The sequence below is a fragment of the Pseudoliparis swirei genome, chromosome 20, assembly GCF_029220125.1.
Source record: "Pseudoliparis swirei isolate HS2019 ecotype Mariana Trench chromosome 20, NWPU_hadal_v1, whole genome shotgun sequence".
Lineage (NCBI taxonomy): Eukaryota > Metazoa > Chordata > Actinopteri > Perciformes > Liparidae > Pseudoliparis > Pseudoliparis swirei.
In genome coordinates, this window is record NC_079407.1 from 7,318,499 (window position 1) to 7,340,400 (window position 21,902).

Sequence of the window (21,902 nt, forward strand, 5' to 3'; positions counted from 1 at the left end):
TGATAATTCGACTATCGCGGCATGTAACGGTGAATTGGATTAGGAACTGGACTTTGCGTCTTTGTGCATGCTTGAGATCCCGCCGCCCTCCTCCCTCCTCCCTCCCTCCCTCCCTCCCATGTCGTGACCCGGAAGTCGAAAGAGACGATAAGTTGTCACTGCCGGGAGCCTGGCCGGCAGAAAACAAACAAACAACGCTATGGAGAACACAAGAGCCACCACACCAGAATAATAGAGGGATGTAGCTTCGCCTTGCTCTCTGTTCGCCATTTTTCTCGAAATGTTGATGTTGTTGTTGTTGTTTGTTGTTGGTAGTGGTGAAGAGGTCAAGCGGAAATGGCTGTATCACCACGAGTTGTAATGAAAACAGCGCCACCTATCGTATCGGATATGACATGCTTTCGGCCAATGATTCGAATTACTCACTGCCATGTACAGGACTGTCTCAGAAAATTAGAATATTGTGATAAAGTTCTTTATTTTCAATAAAATTATAAAAAAAAAAAAATGTCATGCATTCTGGATTCATTACAAATCAACTGAAATATTTATTTTTTTTTTTCTTTTAATATTGCTGATTATGGCTTTACAAAACTCAAATATCCTATCTCTAAATATTAGAATATCATGAAAAGTATACTAGTAGGGTATTAAACAAATCACTTGAATCGCCTAATTAACTCGAAACACCTGGAAACACATTTTCAAATGTTTGATTTTGTTTTGCTGTTATAAATCTTTTTTTTAACTTGGTCTGAGGAAATATTCAAATTTTATGAGATAGGATTTTAAAGTTTTCTTAAGCTGTAATATAAAATCAGCAATAAAAAGAATAAAAAAGGCTTGCAATATTTGATTTTTTTGTATGAATCCAGAAATGCATGACATTTTTTTTTTTTTTTTTATTTAAAAAAAAGAAATTTCTTACTTTTAATATTCTAATTTTCTGAGACAGTCCTGTATATTGGGATAATAGCAGATCCCCCAAAAGATAGCATCGTCCGACTAAAGCAAGATTCGAATTATACCATCATGTAAACGCACTGAGTGTGAGCCGTGCAGGTTTTTCCACAGAGCAGAACGTCGCCTCAGAGGCGGCAGAGGCACGCGCTGTCCTAAAATGATACGAAGAAGTCGCCGTTAAGAAAACAGGGCATCTTTGCCTCCGCATGATGTATCCCTCAGGGAGTTAAATCAATAGGTCTTGACATGCTGCTACAGTATGCATCAGTCAAACAAAGACATTTGTTCTGCATGTTAACTTTAACTGTGAGGATCTCCCACAGAATCAATGTCTCACATGCGTGGCTCACCATATATTATATATTATGGTGAACATATGTCACACTTTGTCTTTGCTTTGGTATAAGAACTGCTCGTGGGGGGAAATATATTCTGCCCACCGGCAAAATGTCTTGGCGGCACTGCAAGTTTCCCAGGAAACCGGCAGAGACTCCAGGAAGTCGTTACCATCAATAAATATCTCTCAAAATTAACTATTCCTTAACAGGTTTACTTATATAAACATTGACTCTTTACATTGATTGCTAATTGCAGGATAACACTAGTATCGTTGAAGAAGCAGACAAGCACCTGAATCGGAATTAGTTTTATTGCCATGTGGGTTTGCACATAGAAGGTATTTGTAATGTAAAACAGTGCAAAGCTCAAGAAACATAACATAGAAAAACCTATAAGAAATAAGATGTATCTGTATTTAAAATGGAAAAGCAGCATAAGGCTCCATGTCTGTGCGGATATCCACATGGAGACAGAACTTGAGAGTGCAGGCTTGATATTTGGGCTTGGATGCTCATTATTCTTGACATCCAATGATACAGAAGAAGTCTGAACACTTTAGTTTAATCTGTGTCACTATTTACAGCACACAACATAAAAATGCTCGCTTCCAGCAACTTATTCTGTCGGGCAGATAAAGAGATTTGGCTTGGAATAAATGAAATAAAGGCTTTCTCTGAGCAGAATGAAAAGGAGGTGGATGTTTTCAAGGATTCTCTCTGAACCTCCACACACTCTCTCTCCTCTCCGTCTCCCCCATGAATGTGCCCAATCAGAGATAAAAACATATTTACATTTCTCCGATTTGCAACCTGCTTACAGTCTGTGCTCTTTTGTTATTCTGCTTCACGATGTATGCCTACATTTATGTGTGTGTGTTTATTTCTTAGTATCCAAATTGAAAAGCCTGGAGGCACAAAAAGAGTTTGCCTTTTTGTTTGTTGTATTCTCCAGTAGCTCTGCTGTTTATGTGTGTAATTTTCCAAATAGGCACACACACACACACACACACACACACTTCAAAACACTGTTTGTTAACCTTGTGTACCGGAGTCTGTTCATGATTAATGAGAGGCACAGCATACGCGTCTCTGCTCCCCATCTCCCGTTTCAACGTCTTATAATTACTGTTTTTATTTCTGCTTGATCGGCTTCTTATCGACTGGTTCCTCCTTCTCGCGGTGCGTTCGTGCTCACTTCACTACGTCCTGATGTGTCCACAGAAGTGCAGATTTGTCGGCCAGCGTTTGTGTTTTCATGTGTGCATTTATCTGCAGAGGGAGGATAGCGTCTTTCCCCTTTCCCCCTCCAGTAATCTCTCCCATCGAGCTGCTGTTATTGCAGTTTACATTTGGCTCGGCCCCTGAGCTGCTCAGCCGTGATGGTTCCTCCTCTGACCGCTGCCCTCGGGAGTGTTATAGTTTCCCATCACCCCTACGCCGAGCAGAGCATGGTCAACAAACAAAATGACATCAAGTCACGTCTTGCATTGAAGCCGAGTTAAACGCCGCAGAGTTCTGAGTGTAGCATCGTGACTGTCACGGCCGAGCGGCGCCCACATCGACAGTGTTAAAGTTGTGTTAAAACTTCTAACTCTTCTGTTTTTTTAATATGGATGGATAGAGCTTTACAACCGTAGTCATTATATCCAAAGTCATTCACCCCTCTATCCACATTACAGTATAAACTAGAAAGAAATGTTCAGTTTAATACATATTTTGGGGAAAGATAGATTTTCTCAAAACAACGGAAGTATGACCTGTGATTGGACAACAACACTAAAATGAGGGATGATTGCACATTCGGTGGAACGGATTGTAAGGATAGAGGAACATGACGGCAGAGCGATGCGCGTTATGGGAGCGGCGGCGCTGGGCTTAGCCCAGAGGAGTGAATACAGCGAAATTTGTAGACATAGAAACACTCTCAGACAGCAGCTTGCTGTTACGTGCGCCTGCTGCCAGCCTGACTCCGCTGTTTTGGGTGAATGACGTCACGTGCGACCTGGAAGTGTTAACCACTTGTGTGCCAAATCTTTTTGTTTTTGTTTTTTGAAATTAACATTCGGGGCTAATTAAAAAACATCCGGGGCTTTAGCCCCGGGTTTTTTAGCCTAGGGACGCCACTGAGTCTCACGCTCAATGCGTGACACTTGAGAGCCCTGAGAATGTTTAATATTAATTATTACACCATTAGACCGCCATTACATTTTTCCTCTCGCGCACCCCCTAGAGCAGGGGTGGGCAAACTTTTTGACCTGCGGGCCACATTCGGTTCTAAAATGTGACAGAGGGGCCGGGCCAGGAGCATTTGGACACGCAATGTAATTTATTAAACCTGGAGATTGCGTCTGTTTTTTATACATTTCAATTTCTCCAGACGTCTCCTCACGCTCCGCTGCCACAAGGAGAGATACAGGAGAACATTCCTGCCGACGGCTATGAGGCTCTACAACAGTTCACCTCTTGCCAGATCACCCTAACCCTTCTTATATTTTGTGTTTTTTTTATTTTTATTCTTGTGTGTTGCTGCTACTGACTCGACAAATTTCCCCTTGGGGATTAATAAAGTATATATCTATCTATCTTAAGGTGCAAAGTTAAAGTAATCAACATTTACTGGAAAGAGATCAATGCTCACTTTCAACATTCAAAACAAATTATTACCCAACGAAATACTCAAGCTCAATAATTTCTAATTGTTTTAAACCCCGCAAAATAATGGACGGATTGTCCTGAGAGATAGACTGTATTAAATATCCTGCCTGCAGCAGAAACTAGAAAGGGGTCTTTAAATTGAGGGCGATGTGCGGCGTCATCTGGTCAGCATGTGTATGAACCCCGTCACAAACAAACCGACAGCGCTTTACTCGAGAAAATATGACCCTAAAGCTGACAATTGAAGTTCGATTTTTAAAAATTATTCATATCTCTTCTGAAAACACACCTTTACTCATGTGGACGAACTGTTTTGGTGTTTGAAATTGGTTTACCAAAGGTCATAGGTTCACAAAAGCAGTGAAATATCTGAATACAATGCTAGATACATGTAATTGCACCTGTCCATCCTGGAGAGGGATCCTCCTGTTGTTCCTGATCCGATGTGAGGTCAAAGGTCAAAGGTCAGGGATGTCTATATGCACAGATTGTAAAGCACTCGGAGACAAATTTGTAATTTGTGAAATTGGGCTCTACAAATAAACTGAAATGAATAAATGAGGAAAACCAAATTTTGTATTAACGTTTTTTTAGTAAAAATGACACACATTCACCAAAATGATAAAGATGGGACTGAGAAATGACTTCATATTGCAGATAAAGTTGCATGGGGTGTGTGCAAATAAAAATGACCATTCATTTTTTTTTTAAATAAATATGTATTGTACATTAAAAATAAAAATTCTACATTATATACATGTTGTGAAATAGAAAACAGAACACAACTATTGACAGACTATTTACAATATGGCTTCACTATAATAACATCATGTCATCGTGTCACGAGACCTCTCTGCTGGCCGGGCAGGTGGAGCTGCAGGCGCTGGTGAATCCTCTCTGTAAAATACAAGACTAGTCAGCACCGCGCACAAGTTACGGACACCGGGACGGACACCGTGACACGTAACGTGTGTGTAGTAAAGACTCTTACCCGGTCCAAGTGGCTCTCTTCTGGCTGCGTGTTCCTCCTCCAGGCTCCGTGCTGCTCAGCAAAATCACTGCGGCTGTTTCTAAATGAGCCCCACCTGTGTGGTGGGCGGGTCCCTTGTGATTTACTGAGTGTTCATTGGTTGTTTTTTTTCGCAAAATGTTGACAGACAAACGGATTGACAAATCATGGTGAAGGGTTTTGTGTGACGAGTACTTTCCGCGCCAACGCACACCGGAAGTAAACAAAGTCGCGATTTGGACAAATTCGGCGGGCCGGATTAAAAAGCCTAACGGGCCGGATGTGGCCCGCGGGCCGTAGTTTGCCCATGTCTGCCCTAGAGGCAGCTCACGCACCCCCAGGGGTGCGCGCACCACACTTTGGGAATCCCTGCTCTAGACTGACGTAAAAGTCAAATAAGTTTAGATTTGAATAGATAGATAAAAGACCACATATACACGTGATCCAAAACAATGGAAATATAATCAAAGCATCTAATCTAGGCATCTTTTGCCTGCCTAGATGGACCAGGCTGGTTTGTCATGCCTTTTAATCTTCTTTTGGGCCTCTGGGAATGTTTAAATCATTCAAAAGCCAATACAACCTTTGCAGCTGTTCTCTGTGTTTATTACAATATTAATCTTGTTGCAACAGTGCTACAATTTCACATCAACATAACATCTCCAAAGGCAAACATAAGTAAGTGAACCCGATGAGCTTGAGGTCAGTTTAGCTTGCAGAGAGTACTGATGCAGTGCAGCGTGGACACACTGGTTTCCCTGCTCTCCCCCAGCTGGTGCTGTAGCAGTGGAGCAGCGCCACTTCATTTCACGGCCATTACAAGAGGCTGATGGAGAGACTCAGCTCGCCTCTTTGAACTGGGATTAGTAACAGGGAGAAACTAAACGGTGCTCTGAGAACCCGGCTGTGTGACTGCAATGTGAAACACCACAAAACAATTTGATAAGTCGTTTCACGTCAGTGCTTTTCTTTCTTTCTTCCTGACAGACAAATCAAAAGGGGAACAGGTATCCTCCCGATTAGCTCGACAGGTAAACATAAACTGTAGCGTAGCATGACTAACTATATTTTACACACTTCAAGTGTGGTTCCTTTTATGCAAATGTCAGAATTCCATCAAAGACCATCCTCAAATTAGGCATTTCTTCCACCAAAAGGCCTGGTGTGCTTTGAAACCCCCTTACCGCCCGTCGCTCTACCCCCCGGCATCAAAGAAGAAAAGAAGACGCAGAGCACGATGCCTTCTCGACTCCTCCGCTGTTGAAGCACGGAAACCCTTCTGACACGACCAGACGGGAAACCTTTGAGCCAACGAATAATAAAAAGGTTGCAGTGAAAGTAGCTGGCGCTAAATCTCCAAGGCGTTACTTAAATGGAACCATTTCCTTCGCTCTGTTTTGTTACCATGCCAACTCCCCAGTGCTTTACCTCTAAATGTGAAAATCAATCCATATGAAACGCTTGTTGAAATACAACCGTTTAACTTTCTTTCTTATAGACAAAATTATATGTGCAAAACAAAGCTTTAACAAGATAATTCAAATATGAATAGTAATATTACACAATGTTCCTATTTCAGCCATGATAGAGGAAATATATAAAATATATATATTATATTCTATCCAGCTATCTCTTCATAAAGGAGGTAGTCAACATTTTAGGATGTGTGACTATTTGCAAAAGGGAACAAGCATGTTTTCAAAATGTCAAACTATTGCTTGTCAGGGTTTTAGTGACTAGCTCTAGAAACTGAGAGGAAGTTGAACTGCTGCAGTCCTAACTCCCTCTTTCTCCCCATTTTCTTTTTCTTTTCTTTTTTTCCCCACAGCCAGAGAGTTGATTCTGGTCATTAATCTTCCCTATGCCAATGTTGTATCAGTACGTGATAACTGCAGAGAGAGGTATTGATCCTGCTCTCCTCTCTTCATCCTCCGTTCCTTCTACGGATTAACAAGAAATAAATCCCATCTCCACAGCTCCCACCCAGGCTGCGCATACAAAAACACGAGCTGACAACCTGCCTCCCAGATGGCAGTAAGCGGTGCAGGTTGATGATAAGGAGAGTGACACTGTGATGATGTGATTTCATTTTCCCCACACAAACACAGCCAGGTTCAAAGTGACACGCATTGGGGATGTAAGGGACCCTCAAGTGTTCAACGTCCTCTAATATCATGTGGTTTTCAGACAGAAATCATAAAAATTAATTTTGTATTAACGACATCAATTCCAACTCACGATCAGATTTGGTAGGTTTCCGGAGGGGAGCGTTTCCTCGGTGGTGTTGCTTACTGGATGTTTAGTTTGTGGCAGTGACCGAGTGTCGGAGTTTGGAGGTTTTTGCACTTTTTCTTTTCCACTGAATCCCCGATGCTCTTTGGTTGTGGTTGGGAAGATAAATGGGCCTCCAAGGCGGCCGCAAACGACGGCCGAGGGGACATCCATTATAACGAGGGGAGCTAATGCTGAATTAATTAGCAATGGGCTGATGGAGGAGCAGCAAACAAACAAGCGGATCATTTAATGCCTTCAGGTTTGCTAAGCACCAATGGGAATATTTACATATTTACCTCGAAATAGTTGTTTCACTTGTTTTGCATGGGTTTCCCAGGAAACCTGCCTACAGACAGACATTAGAGTGGTCAGAACTTTTTAGCAAAAGAGCAAAAGTGTCATTTCCAAAATGGAAATTTAAGACAAATAAATATAATAATAACAAATACAATGTTAAATGTAAGAACGCCTTTTATAGCCATGTCAGAGAGTTCACATTCATTGAATGAAGGATTGTTTTCTACTGACTATGACATTGAGCACATCATGCACACATGCAATAATAAAATGCAGCATAAAAGTTTATTTTTCAGAAGAACATGTCTCCCCAGTGCGACCTTAAAACTGTGATTAACAAGACACAAAAGACGTCTCTTCCTTCTAACTTTCCATCCTCGATCCATTCTTGCTTCTTCCGGTACTCCCTCTGGCTCCTTCATCACTCCCTGTGATATCTCTTCTCCCTCTTTCTGTGCCGCATGTTTAACGCTGCACTACAGTCGGGTTCTAAGAATAGCTTTCCCTAATCTGCTCATTGTGATGGGTTTGTCACTCCTGTTCTCCTCTCCAACACAATATCTTCTTTACCCTTTTCACACCTCTGATGCTGTCGGCTCCTGCCTGAACCTTGCAGAGTCGAGGGATTTCATTTCAAACATGCTATATAACCTGTTTTTTAAAATTCTAATGTCAACTTTTTTTATTTCTCTAAAAACACAACAACAAGTAACATTCGTTTAAGGAGGGTCAGACGGTAGACGTCCAATTAAGAGGTGAAATGTATTCATCCTTCTCGCGTTAAATGTATTTCTACACACTCACATGGAGACAGACATATTAACACAACCACCCTGGGTTATTTCTCCAGAGATCAGTGCCTATTTGCAGTTTAATGTGAGGAAAGCAAGTGTTTGGAATACAGAATAGGACCAGGGGAATTAATGGCTGGAGGAAAATGCAAGTTGACATTTAGATAAATGTCGCTGCATTAGTATGTAAGGGTGTAATGATTGTGTTAAATTGGCTAAGTACCGTGATGCATCATCGCATGCAAGAGTGCACAATACCTGGGGAGAGTTCCCACTGTGGACAGGAGATGTTTGCTTATTTTTGGTTCCACAGGAGGAGGTTTTCTCATTTGCATCAGTCTGCCCCCCCCCCCCCCCTCCTCCTCTTGTGTATCTTGTGATGTGGAGTGAATTTAAATAAGAGTGAATGTGATTATGACCATATGGCCAAGTAGAACCACCACTAATCTGTACGAATTTTCAGTCTCTAATGTGTAAATGACTATAAGTAGTTTTTTGAAAAAAACGCTTCACATAGACATAATGTGGGGGTATTATATCAACGTATATTATTTATTTTAGTAGCATTTAGTCGTGTTTTGATGCGAGCGGGTACTTTGTTTCAGGGTTTAAATGATTTAAGATGGAGTTTACGCTCCATTAAAGTACACTAGGATTCATTCTGTGGCTTTTATTGTATTGTGAAAGACAATAATCTTTTTGAATGTTAAGCTTTATAACTAAAGATTATTTGTCAGTATGCATGGTTTAAGGACTATTTTCCTGAAAGTAAATAAGCGTAAATCTTTTTTTATGTAAACAGTGTAAAACACATCATGCATTTGACAGCTGTGACAGCTCTCTGACTTTAAAGCTATTCATTTCCTTCTAGTTGGCAAAATAAGCACATATATACACTACCGTTCAAAAGTTTGGGGTCATCCAGACAATTTCGTGTCTTCCATGAAAACTCACTTTTATTTATCAAATGAATTGAAAATTGAAAAGAAAATATAGTCAAGAAATTGACAAGGTTAGAAATAATGATTAATATTTGAAGTATTAATTTTGTTCTTCAAACTTCAAGCTCAAAGGAAGGCCAGTTATATAGCTTATATCACCAGCATAACTGTTTTCAGCTGTGCTAACATAATTGCACAAGGGTTTTCTAATCAGATATTAGTCTTCTAAGGCGATTAGCAAACACAATGTACCATTAGAACACTGGAGTGATAGTTGATGGAAATGGGCCTCTATACACCTATGGAGATATTTCATTAGAAACCAGACGTTTCCACCTAGAATAGTCATTTACCACATTAACAATGTATAGTGTGTATTTTTGATTAATGTTATCTTTATTGAAAAAACAGTGCTTTTCTTTGAAAAATAAAGACATTTCTAAGTGACCCTAAACTTTTGAACGGTAGTGTATATATATAAAGGTCATTTCCTTTGTTCTTATGTTCATATTTTTCCGACCTCTGAAGTGTCACAGTACCAAACTGTAGTAAACCGCAACACCTCTGGCATTGTTTTACTGCTGGTCATGTTTACTGTCACAGGGCCCTCAGCCTGCAGGGTTTCCTTTGTCCAGCTCATGTGGTCAGAACAAGGGGACCCCACGGGCTAAAATACTCCGGAGTGGAGACTTCAGAGAGCGTGCGAGCAGATTAGGGGGCAGCTCAGCCCCCAGAAGATGTCAGAACATCCAGAAGGACGAGGCTTAATTAGTAAAGGTCAAGGAGCAGCGTATTCAATTCATTTGGATATGATGGAAGGATTGTGGGAAATCTTCTCTTGTTTTGCTGAAGTTTGTTGGACTTTGAAGTGCTTTGAAAAGAACGAAAGATCTCATTCATGTTTTTCTGTTGTTTTTTTGTGCATTGCAGAGACAAGGATCTGGAGCAGCTGCTGGCAACAACAAGACATCTGCTGAACAAGGTAAAAAAAGAAGAAAAAACGTTGACTAACACACACTTTACGTCATATATTGTGACTATTACTCTCAAAACATTTCATCAGCCTCTAAATTAAGCTTTTAAACTCAAATTTTTGCACCATTTACTCATATAAAAACAACTTGGCGACTGACAGTGCGGCAGAAAGAGAGACGGAGAATGATTGATGCGCAGACAGGAAGTGAGCGGGGGAGGGGAAGTGGGCCACAGCTTACAGTACATGTGGGCTCGCGTACGCAGGATGAGCTTTAAAAGGCAATGTCACATGATTGACAGTAAGGGGGTCTGAAGGACAGCTTCAACAGAGTACCCCCTACCCCCCTCACCACCCCCCCTCAGGGCTTTCCGTGTCATATCTCATCATGATCTGACGTAAGTTCAGGGTGTCTTGTGATCGTTTACATGACACGGAGAACATTTCATTACAGGCACATAAATTAGTTTTATTTGTCTTCATCAAATATAATATTTGTGTCGGTTTACAGGGTTTTTGACAGTTTCGTCACATGTAATGCCCTCCAGTCAGCACAGCATGAGCTCTAAATCGGTGTGAATTATTCTACTTGCACACATAGTTTTTCATCAGTCATGACTCAGGTTCGGAACAATGCAATGGAGAATTTTTATCAGCATGCATGACATCGTGCCTTATAGCACATCAACATTGCTCACAGTTTGGTGTCTCACAGGGGTTCTGCACACCGTTACATGTTTCTTATAAATCTATTGGCGATGCTGCTGATCGCGCTCAGCTTTAACGCCCTGACTCAGCAGGGTGAAGTAATACAGACTCCAGGAGACAAAACGGAAAAGATCAGCTTCTGTAAACTCCCCGGTTGCCCCCCTGAGCTGACAGAGATCGCCTGCATCCCTTCTGTCCTGGGGGAAATGAAGATCCGCTCTGTGCACTAAGTGCGTTACAAATCATGTTTATTGTTGAGCTTTCTGTCATTAAACCTTCATAGGGAAGCAAATAAAGGCTTCAACGAGAGAACTAATATCTCCCCTGCTTTCACCTCTTCTAAATCATGTCCGTGATTTGGTGCGCCGCGTTGACTCAGCACCTCGCCGTTTTGAGAATGAGCCATTTGGATTTTATAAAATAGTGTGCTCTGTGATTTATTCAATAAATTAATACGTAATGTGCTTGTGGAAAAAGAAAACGGGTCAGTGGTGTAAAGTGTTAGAGCGTTAAATTGAGTCCTCTACAAATGTACAGAAGTGTTTGATCCATAAAGATCAGAAATCTTATCTGACAGAAACACAGAGTAAAAAGATTGTTTTGTAATTATTATTGCAAAGACTTGAGCCGTGAGGGTCACTTTGGTGTCTTGAGATTCAAAGTATTATACAGCTAATGGAATATATTTTACAAGAGTAAAATACTGTTGCCAAAATTGTAATGTAGAAGGGAATAAAGTTATAGCTTTGCGAGAGAATAAAAAAAACCTCTAATAACCATGTTGTCTATCTTAAAGAGTAAGACATAATCCTGCGACGTATGTCGTTAACAGGCAGTAATCTGCCTGGATAGCAAGTTAGAAAAGAAATGACACATTATTTGTGAATAAAGAACTAAAGTTGTATAAGCCACACAGCCACTGCAGCTAAAACACAGAGACTAATGTGTCACTGCCTTTAGGATTCAGGTCCACCTTTCTATTCACTTAATACAACTAGAGAAGGAAAGTACACACACACACACACACACCCACAGGCTGCTCTTTCCTTTGTTGTCTGACCTTGACAATTAATTTGATGCCTGGAAAATCTGCTTTCCCAGCGTGTCTGAAGTGTGGCTCTCAATGTGGCGAGAGGGAGCGCTCTTAAGAGTGGGCGAAGAGAGAGTAACGCCGCTATTGACTCTCGCCCACTCTGCATTCCCCCAGCGCACAGAGTCTTTCGAGACAACCTCTTGCAGGCTGAAGGACAGCCACATAGAGACATTTTGAACCGAGTAGGTCCAAGTACATGCCACAGTGATGCACCTCTGCCATGCAGTGAAGCCTGTGTGCCAGATAGCGGTGCTCAGAGAGAAGCTGGAGGACGGAAGTGTTTATCGCAAAGATAACAGCTCAAGATTCAATGTTTATCAAAGTGGATACAATTGAAGCATCCTTTTTTTCCAGAAGGCGTTCAGTTGCTGATGTTTATTTAAAATGTTTAAACGTTTCCATCCATTACTTCAGTAAAAGCAAGACTGTGGGGCAGACACTTCAATGTTTTTGTACCCACTCCACTTATAAGTGCTGCAGGGGGGAATTTATGTGGGCCAACAACAGACGTTACAGCGGCTCCCTCGACAAAAAGCCAATGAGATTTTTCAATTTGACTTGGGTTTATTGCGGAAAATAAGCTCAGAGGAAAAAACAAACCTTTATATGATACTGACAAGTTTTATTCAGCAAAATCATTTTCATAAATAAATGCCACTTTTATGGTTTTTGAAGCATAAATCCAATTGGCTGCAGTAGAAAGCTAATGTTATGCCAGGAACCACAGTGTGTACACAAGGCTGTGATGCCATTGTTTCATCTCATTGAACCGCTTGCTAACAGTAACCTCTTTTTAAGACAGGCAAAAATTTGTGGCGTTTCCGCATGTATTTCATATCATGGAACACATGATAACCATATGATCCCTTGTGTGTTCAGGCATCCGACCAAAATCGCACTAAAAGAAAACAAATTTGGTACAATGCTAAATCCCTTTGTGTTTTTGAGGACTCCTCCACCACTCTATTAGCGTCTGGCCTTGTAAGATTATTTGAGAGAAAAAGGAAAATACTCAAGAAACGCACAGAGTACAGTCCTTACATGCTACCAGAGATTGTGTGTTTGTTACGTTCCAAAACTGATAATACTCCCTTTCTGGCTCGGTCCTTTTCCCCCTAAAAAATAATCTCCTGTGACACTGGTCCGACGCGATTGGAGTCCAGATGTTTGTGCATGCGAGCCATATTCTCCATATGTCCACTGACCTTATGAACACAGACTGTCCCCGTCACTACAACAGCTGGGGCAGCGCGGGCTTCCTCCAACATCACACTGGACAAACAAACCACACTGACAGGATCATTACAGCACTCTGTAATCTGTGGCTATGACGCCTTCATAATCTGAAATAATCATCTGCTTGTTCGCAGATAAAAATGGTTAATTGTTAAGCTTTCGAAGAATTGTTCAGGAACAATGTGGAAACACTATCAGCGCCTCCACCCCTGTTTCAAACAGCCACTGGACAAATAGACTCACCTGAGAGATCAAAGTCATCCTTTTATAATTAGTTTGCGAGAAGCTCTCAAAAGTGAAGATGACCCAATTTATACACACGTTTTAATTAGCTCCACTGTACTCAATTATAGCCGTATTGAATGTGTCTTGGCATTGTGAGTGAACGCACACGGCGTCGCCGTTTCAGATATATTCAGTGCTAGAAAGAGCTGAACACATTTCCTCTGTAGGCCTTTGAACATTCTACGCTTTTTATTTTTTTTGTGTGTGACCACATCCAAGTAGGTCACACAGAAGCTCCCTCGACAAGGACAATTTCAAAGTTGACATGGAGTGAAAAGCCGAACACCCAGTGCTAATCGATACAGAACCGGTCCTTCATGTGTATTGATCGCCGTGGTCTCTCTCTCACGCTTTGCTGCCCCTCAGGTGTTTCGTTTCAATGCCTGAGGGGCTTTACTCTCACACACTGACTTTCAAACAGTGGCAGGCTCATCACACACACACACACACACACACACACACTCTCTCTCTCTCTTTTGTCTCCAGACCGTCCGGCTTTGAATGGTGGATGTTTTTCTTACATGTTATGGACTAACAGCACTGACTCACTCCGGATAAGTTCAATTTAATTCAGTTTATTTTGTATAGCCCAAAATCACAAATTTAAAATTTGACAATGACAAATTCCCATCACCAGAAACGAAAACAATATTTTAAAATTGCTTCTTTGTCGGATGAACCCAAAGTCAGTCAAGTTATTTAGTGAACTTTAAGTAGCTGTTCATAAATAAATGAAAAGATTCCTTGATAATCAAGATTGTTGGTGCAGATGTTGGCTCTCTAAAGCAGGGGTCCCCAACCCCCGGTCCACGGCTTGGTTGGAACCGGGTCGCGGAAAAAAAGTGAATAAACAAAGTTTAAATTTTTTTTTTTTTAAATCAGTCGGAAAAATATATTATTTTGAAAAAGGAGCGGATACACCCGTGTGTACGTCTAAGCCGCGTTCAGGAGTCTTAAAGTTCGGGTTTATCGTTGCAGGCGAGTCTCACGCGCCGAACCCTCTGCTGGCGGCACAGTGGCAATAAATACAATTCTGATTCTGATTCTGATTCAGTGACAAAGAATCTTAAAACATATTCAACCTGCTCAATGAATTCTGTCACTTCAGGGAAATGACAACTGTTTTCAAGTTGGCCGATAAAGTCGCTGCTGTGTGGGCGAGTGAACAGCGGAATATTATACATGTTTCAGACGTTGACCGAGTGGAAGAGTTTGAGCGGTACTCCAACCACAAAAGACCCGACTGCAAAAGAATAGACCTGCAACCCATTTGTAAACAAACCCACCCGGTGTATCGAGCCCGTCCGAGCTAGAAAAAAATGTGTTCGAGATGCAAATGACGGTGGCCTTAAGGGACATTTCACACAACAACTCTGCCGGTGTTCTAATGACAGCGACCAGAACTCGGTTAGGAGCAGCGGACCAAACACACGTCTGTGTCGCCGTCTCCATTAGCGGCTCGTTGCAGGTAAACAAGCTCACACTAATTCGGCGTAATGATGAGTTGTAGTTTTGGCACTTTATGCCCTTCGTATAATTGTATGACGTCATATTTATTACGTCATTTATATTGCCGGTCCGTGAAAATAATTTCTGACACGGAACCGGTCCGTGGCTCAAAAAAGGTTGGGGACCGCTGCTCTAAAGGATCATATTTATGCACCTTAAATGTACTTAGCAAGGGACATTTTAGTGAGAAATACCTGCAGCTCTGCAGTATTTTAAGCCCAAAAACATAACCACATATACTGTGTAAAACCCTTTAAAATTCGAGTCTCACTTTACTTTCCACAATCTGTCTTTCTGGTCTCAAGGTCTAAAAGTTCTTCTTTAATGCCTCTCGTTCTCCGCCTCCACAAATCCCTCTCACGGCTCAACTGGTTTTAAGAAGTGAAATCAATAAGACGTCCCAGCGTTCACTGGGCTTCAGAACGGCTTTTAAAAGCCATTTTAAAAGCCATTTCGAAAGACAGCCAAACAAGGACGGTCTTATCATGTCACTTTTGAACCCATTCCATCTGAACTAGAGATAAAGTTGGCAACATGCAGGAAAGCCATGTCTGAAGAAAGTAAATGTATTGAACCTACTACAACCGAGACGCATGTATGCTTCTATTCCAGTTATTTGCCACACACCAACACGTAAATAAATAATGTATTTCTCCTCCTCACTGAACGCCCAGCAAAGATGACCAGACAGGCACTCTGACAGCAGATATAACACTTCCATTAGGTGTAGACAGGGACACAGAAAGGGCTGCCAGAGGTAATAGATTTGTAATCTGTGTGTGTGTGTGTGTGTCGATGAGGAGATGAATCCTCAAACTGAGGAGAATGATCCGTCATTGTCACATTCAGCCACTGCCTCTTGTCTTGGAAGAAATTGATGAAAATCTGTCCTCAGGACTCACAGCCTTTCATCAAGAGGATGACATGAATATTTTTGATGAATGATTCCACCCAAATAATAAACTGGACTTGATTAGTAAAGGAAACGCCGCTTTAAAAGTGATCACCTTCGACAGTTGTACATGACTGGCGATAAACTATATCGATGCCAAAGTAATCAGTATCTTCACTAACTCGTGAAATCCAAAGTTACTATGTGCTGCATTGTCAGATCCAAAAAATTGAATTATTTCAGAAAACTAAGAATATTAGTGCTGATAAGACTAAATGTTTCCCTCCAGACGCAGTGGCATTAGTTTAAGTCACGCTTGCATAAGCTGATTAACATTCATGTTTCACAATCGCTCGCTAGCTGTGTGGCTGCCAGCTGACGAGTGATGCCGGTGAACACTGACCATAAATCACATTTCTCATTATTACTCTGCTGATACGCTCAGGCCAACGGGGACGCCGCGGCCTCCACGCCCCCCTTTGTGGTATTGTTAATTCAATTACTGTAAGATGTATTGTTCATTTACCGTAGTTACATCCTCACTGCAGAATTTCTTTATTGCTGATCGGAACCGTTTCTTTAGAATTGAAAAGCCGGGATATTCTCAAACCAAACTAGGTTTTAAAATATGAAGTTTGACCATTTGATAAGGAAAAACTGTTTCAGACGACGCTCTGGCGATTTGACAAGCAGTTTGTGTTGAAGCACACTGACTCTTAACTGTATCACTGTTTGCTAGAGATGGTCAGAAAGGTCTCTGACTAGAAAAAACTAAACAAAAAAATTTACTTTTATTCGTTGCATTAAAAAGCATTTTGTAGATTTGATTCAACGTGATTCAATTCACCTCTAGTATTATTAATACGTCTTTTCGGTGTCCACATTGGGACCGGATCGCTCTGTCCAATCCAAACAACCAAATATCACTTCCTTCCTCATTTGCGTGGGTCAAAAACAAAAAGATGGCTGCCATCTGTCAATCACTATTTGGCGAATGCAGTTAGCTGCTCCGTCGCTGGTTTTGAACGCGAGCGATTTTGTATCGAGGCCTACGTCGCTGTCGTTTGTGGATCGAAAATGCAATAGCGTTTACGTTCATGTTCAATGTGGTCACGATGCATCCCAGGATGCATTGGATCAGTGTGTTTTGGATGCATTTACACCTTTAACACTCATGTGGTCAAGGATGCATTTTAGTGCAAGGTGTAAAGGTGGTATTTGTTTATTTCATTTGTAAAGCTGCACACCTGTCATCACAATTACAATATTCCCTCGAACACATGAAGGTCGCACCGGATAACATCCTGCGTGTGTGTCATTTCCCCCCAAAAAGAATATGTCAAAAGCATGTCTTACAGAGATTATGAGCATGTCCGGACCGTACAGCTCAATAGCTCATGCGGCCGGGACGAAAGCAGCAGGCATTAGAGCGTCGGGAAATTCAATATCAATTAATGAGGGATTCAAAGCTCGGCTTGACACAGCAGTTAGTGTTTCCTCCTTGAACAGCAAGAGAGAAGTACTCCAGCTCAGCCCCGAGGGAAGCCGAGGATTAGCTGCACAGTCAATACATGAGTCCCCCCCCCCTCTCCTCTCTCATGTGTGTTTATCTACAGTACTGTTCTGCTGATCCAACTCAAACAGGTCAAGCCTTCACAGGGGTGTTGCAAGGTAGAACAATTAAATGGCTCCCATGCTGTTCTTTGGAAGGAAAATGCGTTACCAGGGCTCCAGACTAACTTTTTTAACTAGGAGCACAGTCGCTCCTAACTTAAAATGTTAGGGGCGCAAGCAGAAAATTTAGGGGCGCACTTTTTCCTGGGTCAAAATGGGTCTTGGGTGCTCCCAAAAAAAATTTTTGCGCGCTATGCGCGCACCTTCTATTCATGCAGTCGAGCTATTGAGTGCGTGATCAGCAGCTGGCCGCTCGGTCCATTCACGCACCTCACTGTTGTGTATTGATCAGACAAGACACGCTTATCAACTCCAGTGTTTCCGATCACTGAAATCAGTATCTGCCGATCACCGATAATACCGATCACTGAAATCAGTATCTGCCGATCCGATAATACCAATCACCGATCACGGTGTTGATTGAAGCATTCTATTTATTGTGTAGCATTATTGCCTAGGACTATGAGGAAATACATATATAAAGCAACTCAAACATTAAAGAAATTACCGATTTCTTTAAACATTTAGGATGTCCTAATTGATACATTAAAATAGTTTGATTGCTATTGTAGGGGATTTCAGATATGTATGGAACACATCTGCATTATTCATTTCCTGGAACTCTTGGGGAAATCTATATACAGGACTTTTCTTAACATACAAAAGACTGACTAATTTTTATAAACTCTTCCTTGGTCCAGTAAAAATGTTTTAATGTTAGCATAATTTAAGCTAAATCTCAGAAACTATCTATAAAGATACATCAGTTCATTGTTTACTTTTATATGTTCGTGTATGATTTGTCGACATCTTATTTTGATAAACGGATGTTGTTTCACGTGGTTCTTTCCGCTAACTTTGCAAAACCGGATGTTGTCACTTAAATCCTTCCGCTAACTTTATCAAAATCCTCGCGCGCTCCTGATGGAATGTGTTTACCGTGAGCATCAGTCTCTAGGGGCTCAGACATGTGAGAGTCGGCTGAGTTGACCCAGAGATTCAACTCGGGGGACGGGGACGCCGCTCGGTGGTGAGGATCCCCTCGTGGACCTCTCACTCTGCGGCCCTCGCCCTCGTTGCGTCTCCGTTGCGGTGCGCCTCTTTTCACACATTAGCCCCCCCCTCACACACAGGCCAGCCTTCTTCTTCTTCGGTTTTCGTCTCCTTTCTTCTTCTTCTGGAGTTAATGTCGGTTAGCAAACCAGTCATTCAGGCATTACCGCTAACTATAGTGGGCTGAAGTGTAGAACAAGTTTGTAAGCAACAAAAATATTTAATAACAAAAAAAAGAAATCTGCTAATTTACTGGTCGCGCATGCGCGAGTTGATGAAAAATTTACTCGCACTGTGTCTAATTTTAGGCGCAAAATGCGACCATTTGGTCGCAGTCTGGAGCCTTACTCTAAAAAATAAAAAGGCCGAAACAGCTAACTGGTGATTTGGTTTCATCTCAGTGGGAGAGCCACTGCATACTGGTATGTGGCTTAAAAAAATAAAAATAAACCGATGAAAAGATTTCCATGTTAGCTTCAGGGTATATATAAACAACGCAGGTGTGACTTAATCATCTGATTGTTACTTGTGGCGACGTAAGCAGACGTACGTTCCAGCCACAGGGAAACCTGCTCAGGTGAATGTCGGCTTGTGGAGGCCTTTCGATGTCCTGAATAACCCGCTTCATTACAGACTACAGCTCTGTTGCCCCAATTTCAGCAGCACGTTCCTGTGCTACATCAAATAATTAATTGAACCAACATTTCCTTAGAAAAGAGAATTTAGCCATGAACTGACCTAATTGTTTCAGTAATTGTTTCAGTATTCCTCAGGACTTCATTGACCAGCGGATTAAAAACACCCCAACCTGCGTTTTTTACTCGGATTATAATGGTGTGTTGTTGGTCAGCGCTGGCTGAGCTTCAGAGGGGATTAAGAACTGGTGATCATCATGCTTTGGCCTTTAACCCGGGAGACAACTGCTCGGGCTCCCCCATGGGAACTCTGCTTCACTATTATGATGAGGGGTGGGGTTTAGGAGCTCCGAGCAACTGTTACTGATCACTGCATCATGTTACTGTTTTACAAACTCACCAATGAAGAGCTGGTGGTTTACTGTGACAGTATCAATGTCCAGAATGGCGATCAATTAATTTTCCGAGAGCACCGGCCGAGTAGATGTAGTGATAGATGTTACAAAACCATATATGGAACAATATCGCACTCCATGAAATCAAATCCATGTTTTTCCAATATTTCCATTCCTGCACAGCGCATATACAATTTACAATGAAACTGGTGGCCTATAAAAAATCTCTGAATTCATAGTTATTTGGAAGATTTGAGAGAAAACAAAAGGCTTCTCACTCATAGTCTCAACCAGAAGGAGCTTCAATGCAGTTTAGGAACACATACATACATAAATAAATACCTTTAATGCATTAATGCAGCACCACTGCATTGGAGCACACAAACACATGATTGTATTCATTGTCCTTCTGTACACATTACATCTATTGCACCTGGCCATCCTGGAGAGGGATCCTCCTCTGTTGCTCTCTTGAAGGTTTCTTCCCTTTTTTCCCCCTGAATGGTTATTTGGGAGTTTTTCCTGATCCGATGTGAGGTTTTGGGGCAGGGATGTCTATGTGTACAGATTGTAAAGCACTCCGAGACAAATTTGTATTTTGTGAAATTGGGCTATACAAATAAACTGAATTGAATTGAATTATTTGGAAAGGCTAAAAAAGACAATACACCAAATGCTGTATTAACTATTTATTTAGTAACAATCTATTCAATTCAATTCATTTTATTTTGTCTAATCCATTCTCACAAATTACAGAGGGCGTTACAATCTGTAAATATACGGCATCCCTGTCCCAGGACCCTTTTTTTGCGGGGAAAAAAGGGAAGAAACCTTCAGGAGAGCAACAGGATGGACAGATGCAATAGATGTCATGTGACCAGAAGGAATCATTACAGAGTTACAACACATTCAATGAATATGACAGAGTCCTATTCACACCACTTCCACATTTGGAGAAATCAAAGAATGAATTAAAAGGCCTGCAGTGCTTTGTTACAGTTGCCAAGCTGTGATTGGACAATGCTGTCCAAGGGAGGCGGGACTTGACCCTGTGTACAGTACCACGAGTGACACCCATCATTTCCTTTTTCCTTCCAGATGCGTCCAAGATGGACGTCCCAGAGGACTTTGACATTGACATGGAAAACCCGGAGACCGAGAAGGCGGCCGTCGCCATTCAGTCCCAGTTTAGGAAGTTCCAGAAGAAGAAGCGCGTCGAGAAGTCCTAGTGAGCGCCGCGACGCTGACGACGGTGTGACATTTGCATGTAAACAAATTCATACCTGTTGAAACTCCAAGGGGTTGTGATGGGGTTGAGGGAGGGGGGAGAGAATGCAATAGCCTGTTTATCATATAACATGTCTGTGAATTTTCATTATCCTATTATTATAATTACTATAATTTATTATTTGACTGCTGTATCAATAAATGAGTAACGGAAACAGATAGAGAGAATACTGGATTTCTGTCCCGTCCCGTGTATCATGAAGTCTCGCTAGTGTTTGTGTTAGAATATGTTTTTGTACTTATCCCAGCCTCAATAGTTCTACTTGCAACATCTTTCTCTGAAAGGCTTAGGACTACGCTTCCCAGAAACACCCGTATACTGTGTGTGTGTGTGTGTGTTTAGATGGAGCAAACGCTGATGTTGGACTGAAGGTGTATTTAAGGAAACTTAGCCCGGAGCTTTCCATTCTGAACAGAATATTTCACCCAGAGGCATTTTTATTACCCGCATGGTACTGTCACTGTGTGTATCAATGTACATTGAATAAATAAAAAATGTGTGGAACTGGTGTAGAGTCTATGTAAATTCAACGATTTGACAAACACCTCGAGCCACATATGAAAAGTGGCTGCTGCCTTATATCCGATATATTGCATTGACATACACTCTGCAGGGATAGCTGAGGGACTTGTATTCTGATGACAAACTATGAATAGCAACCGCTCCACAATGAGCTGGGCGACATCTATTCCCTTCTCAGCTTGATGACCTTCTCCATGTAGAGCCAGGCGAGCAGATTGACTGATTCCCACTGGTCTCAGCTCAGCGGGAATCAGATCCGACGAGCAACGAACACCTGCATAAATACTGTATATTTTATCCAGAAATTGGTTAAAAATAGAACCCAAATAAATTGAGTGAACATTGGCATTTGATTCTTGTCTTAGTTGCCC

General features: G+C 41.6%; 1 protein-coding gene across 1 annotated transcript in view; it reads left to right on the forward strand.

The window, feature by feature from the left end:
- pcp4b (Purkinje cell protein 4b) overlaps positions 1-21,517 on the forward strand; it is a 35,794-nt gene extending 14,277 nt beyond the window's left edge. Inside the window, exons 2-3 of the mRNA XM_056441174.1 lie at positions 10,199-10,250; positions 20,820-21,517. Coding sequence (XP_056297149.1) covers positions 10,199-10,250; positions 20,820-20,950 — 183 coding nt within the window. The 3' untranslated portion in view covers positions 20,951-21,517. The remainder of the gene's footprint in view (positions 1-10,198; positions 10,251-20,819) is intronic.
- The last annotated feature ends 385 nt before the right edge of the window (positions 21,518-21,902 follow it).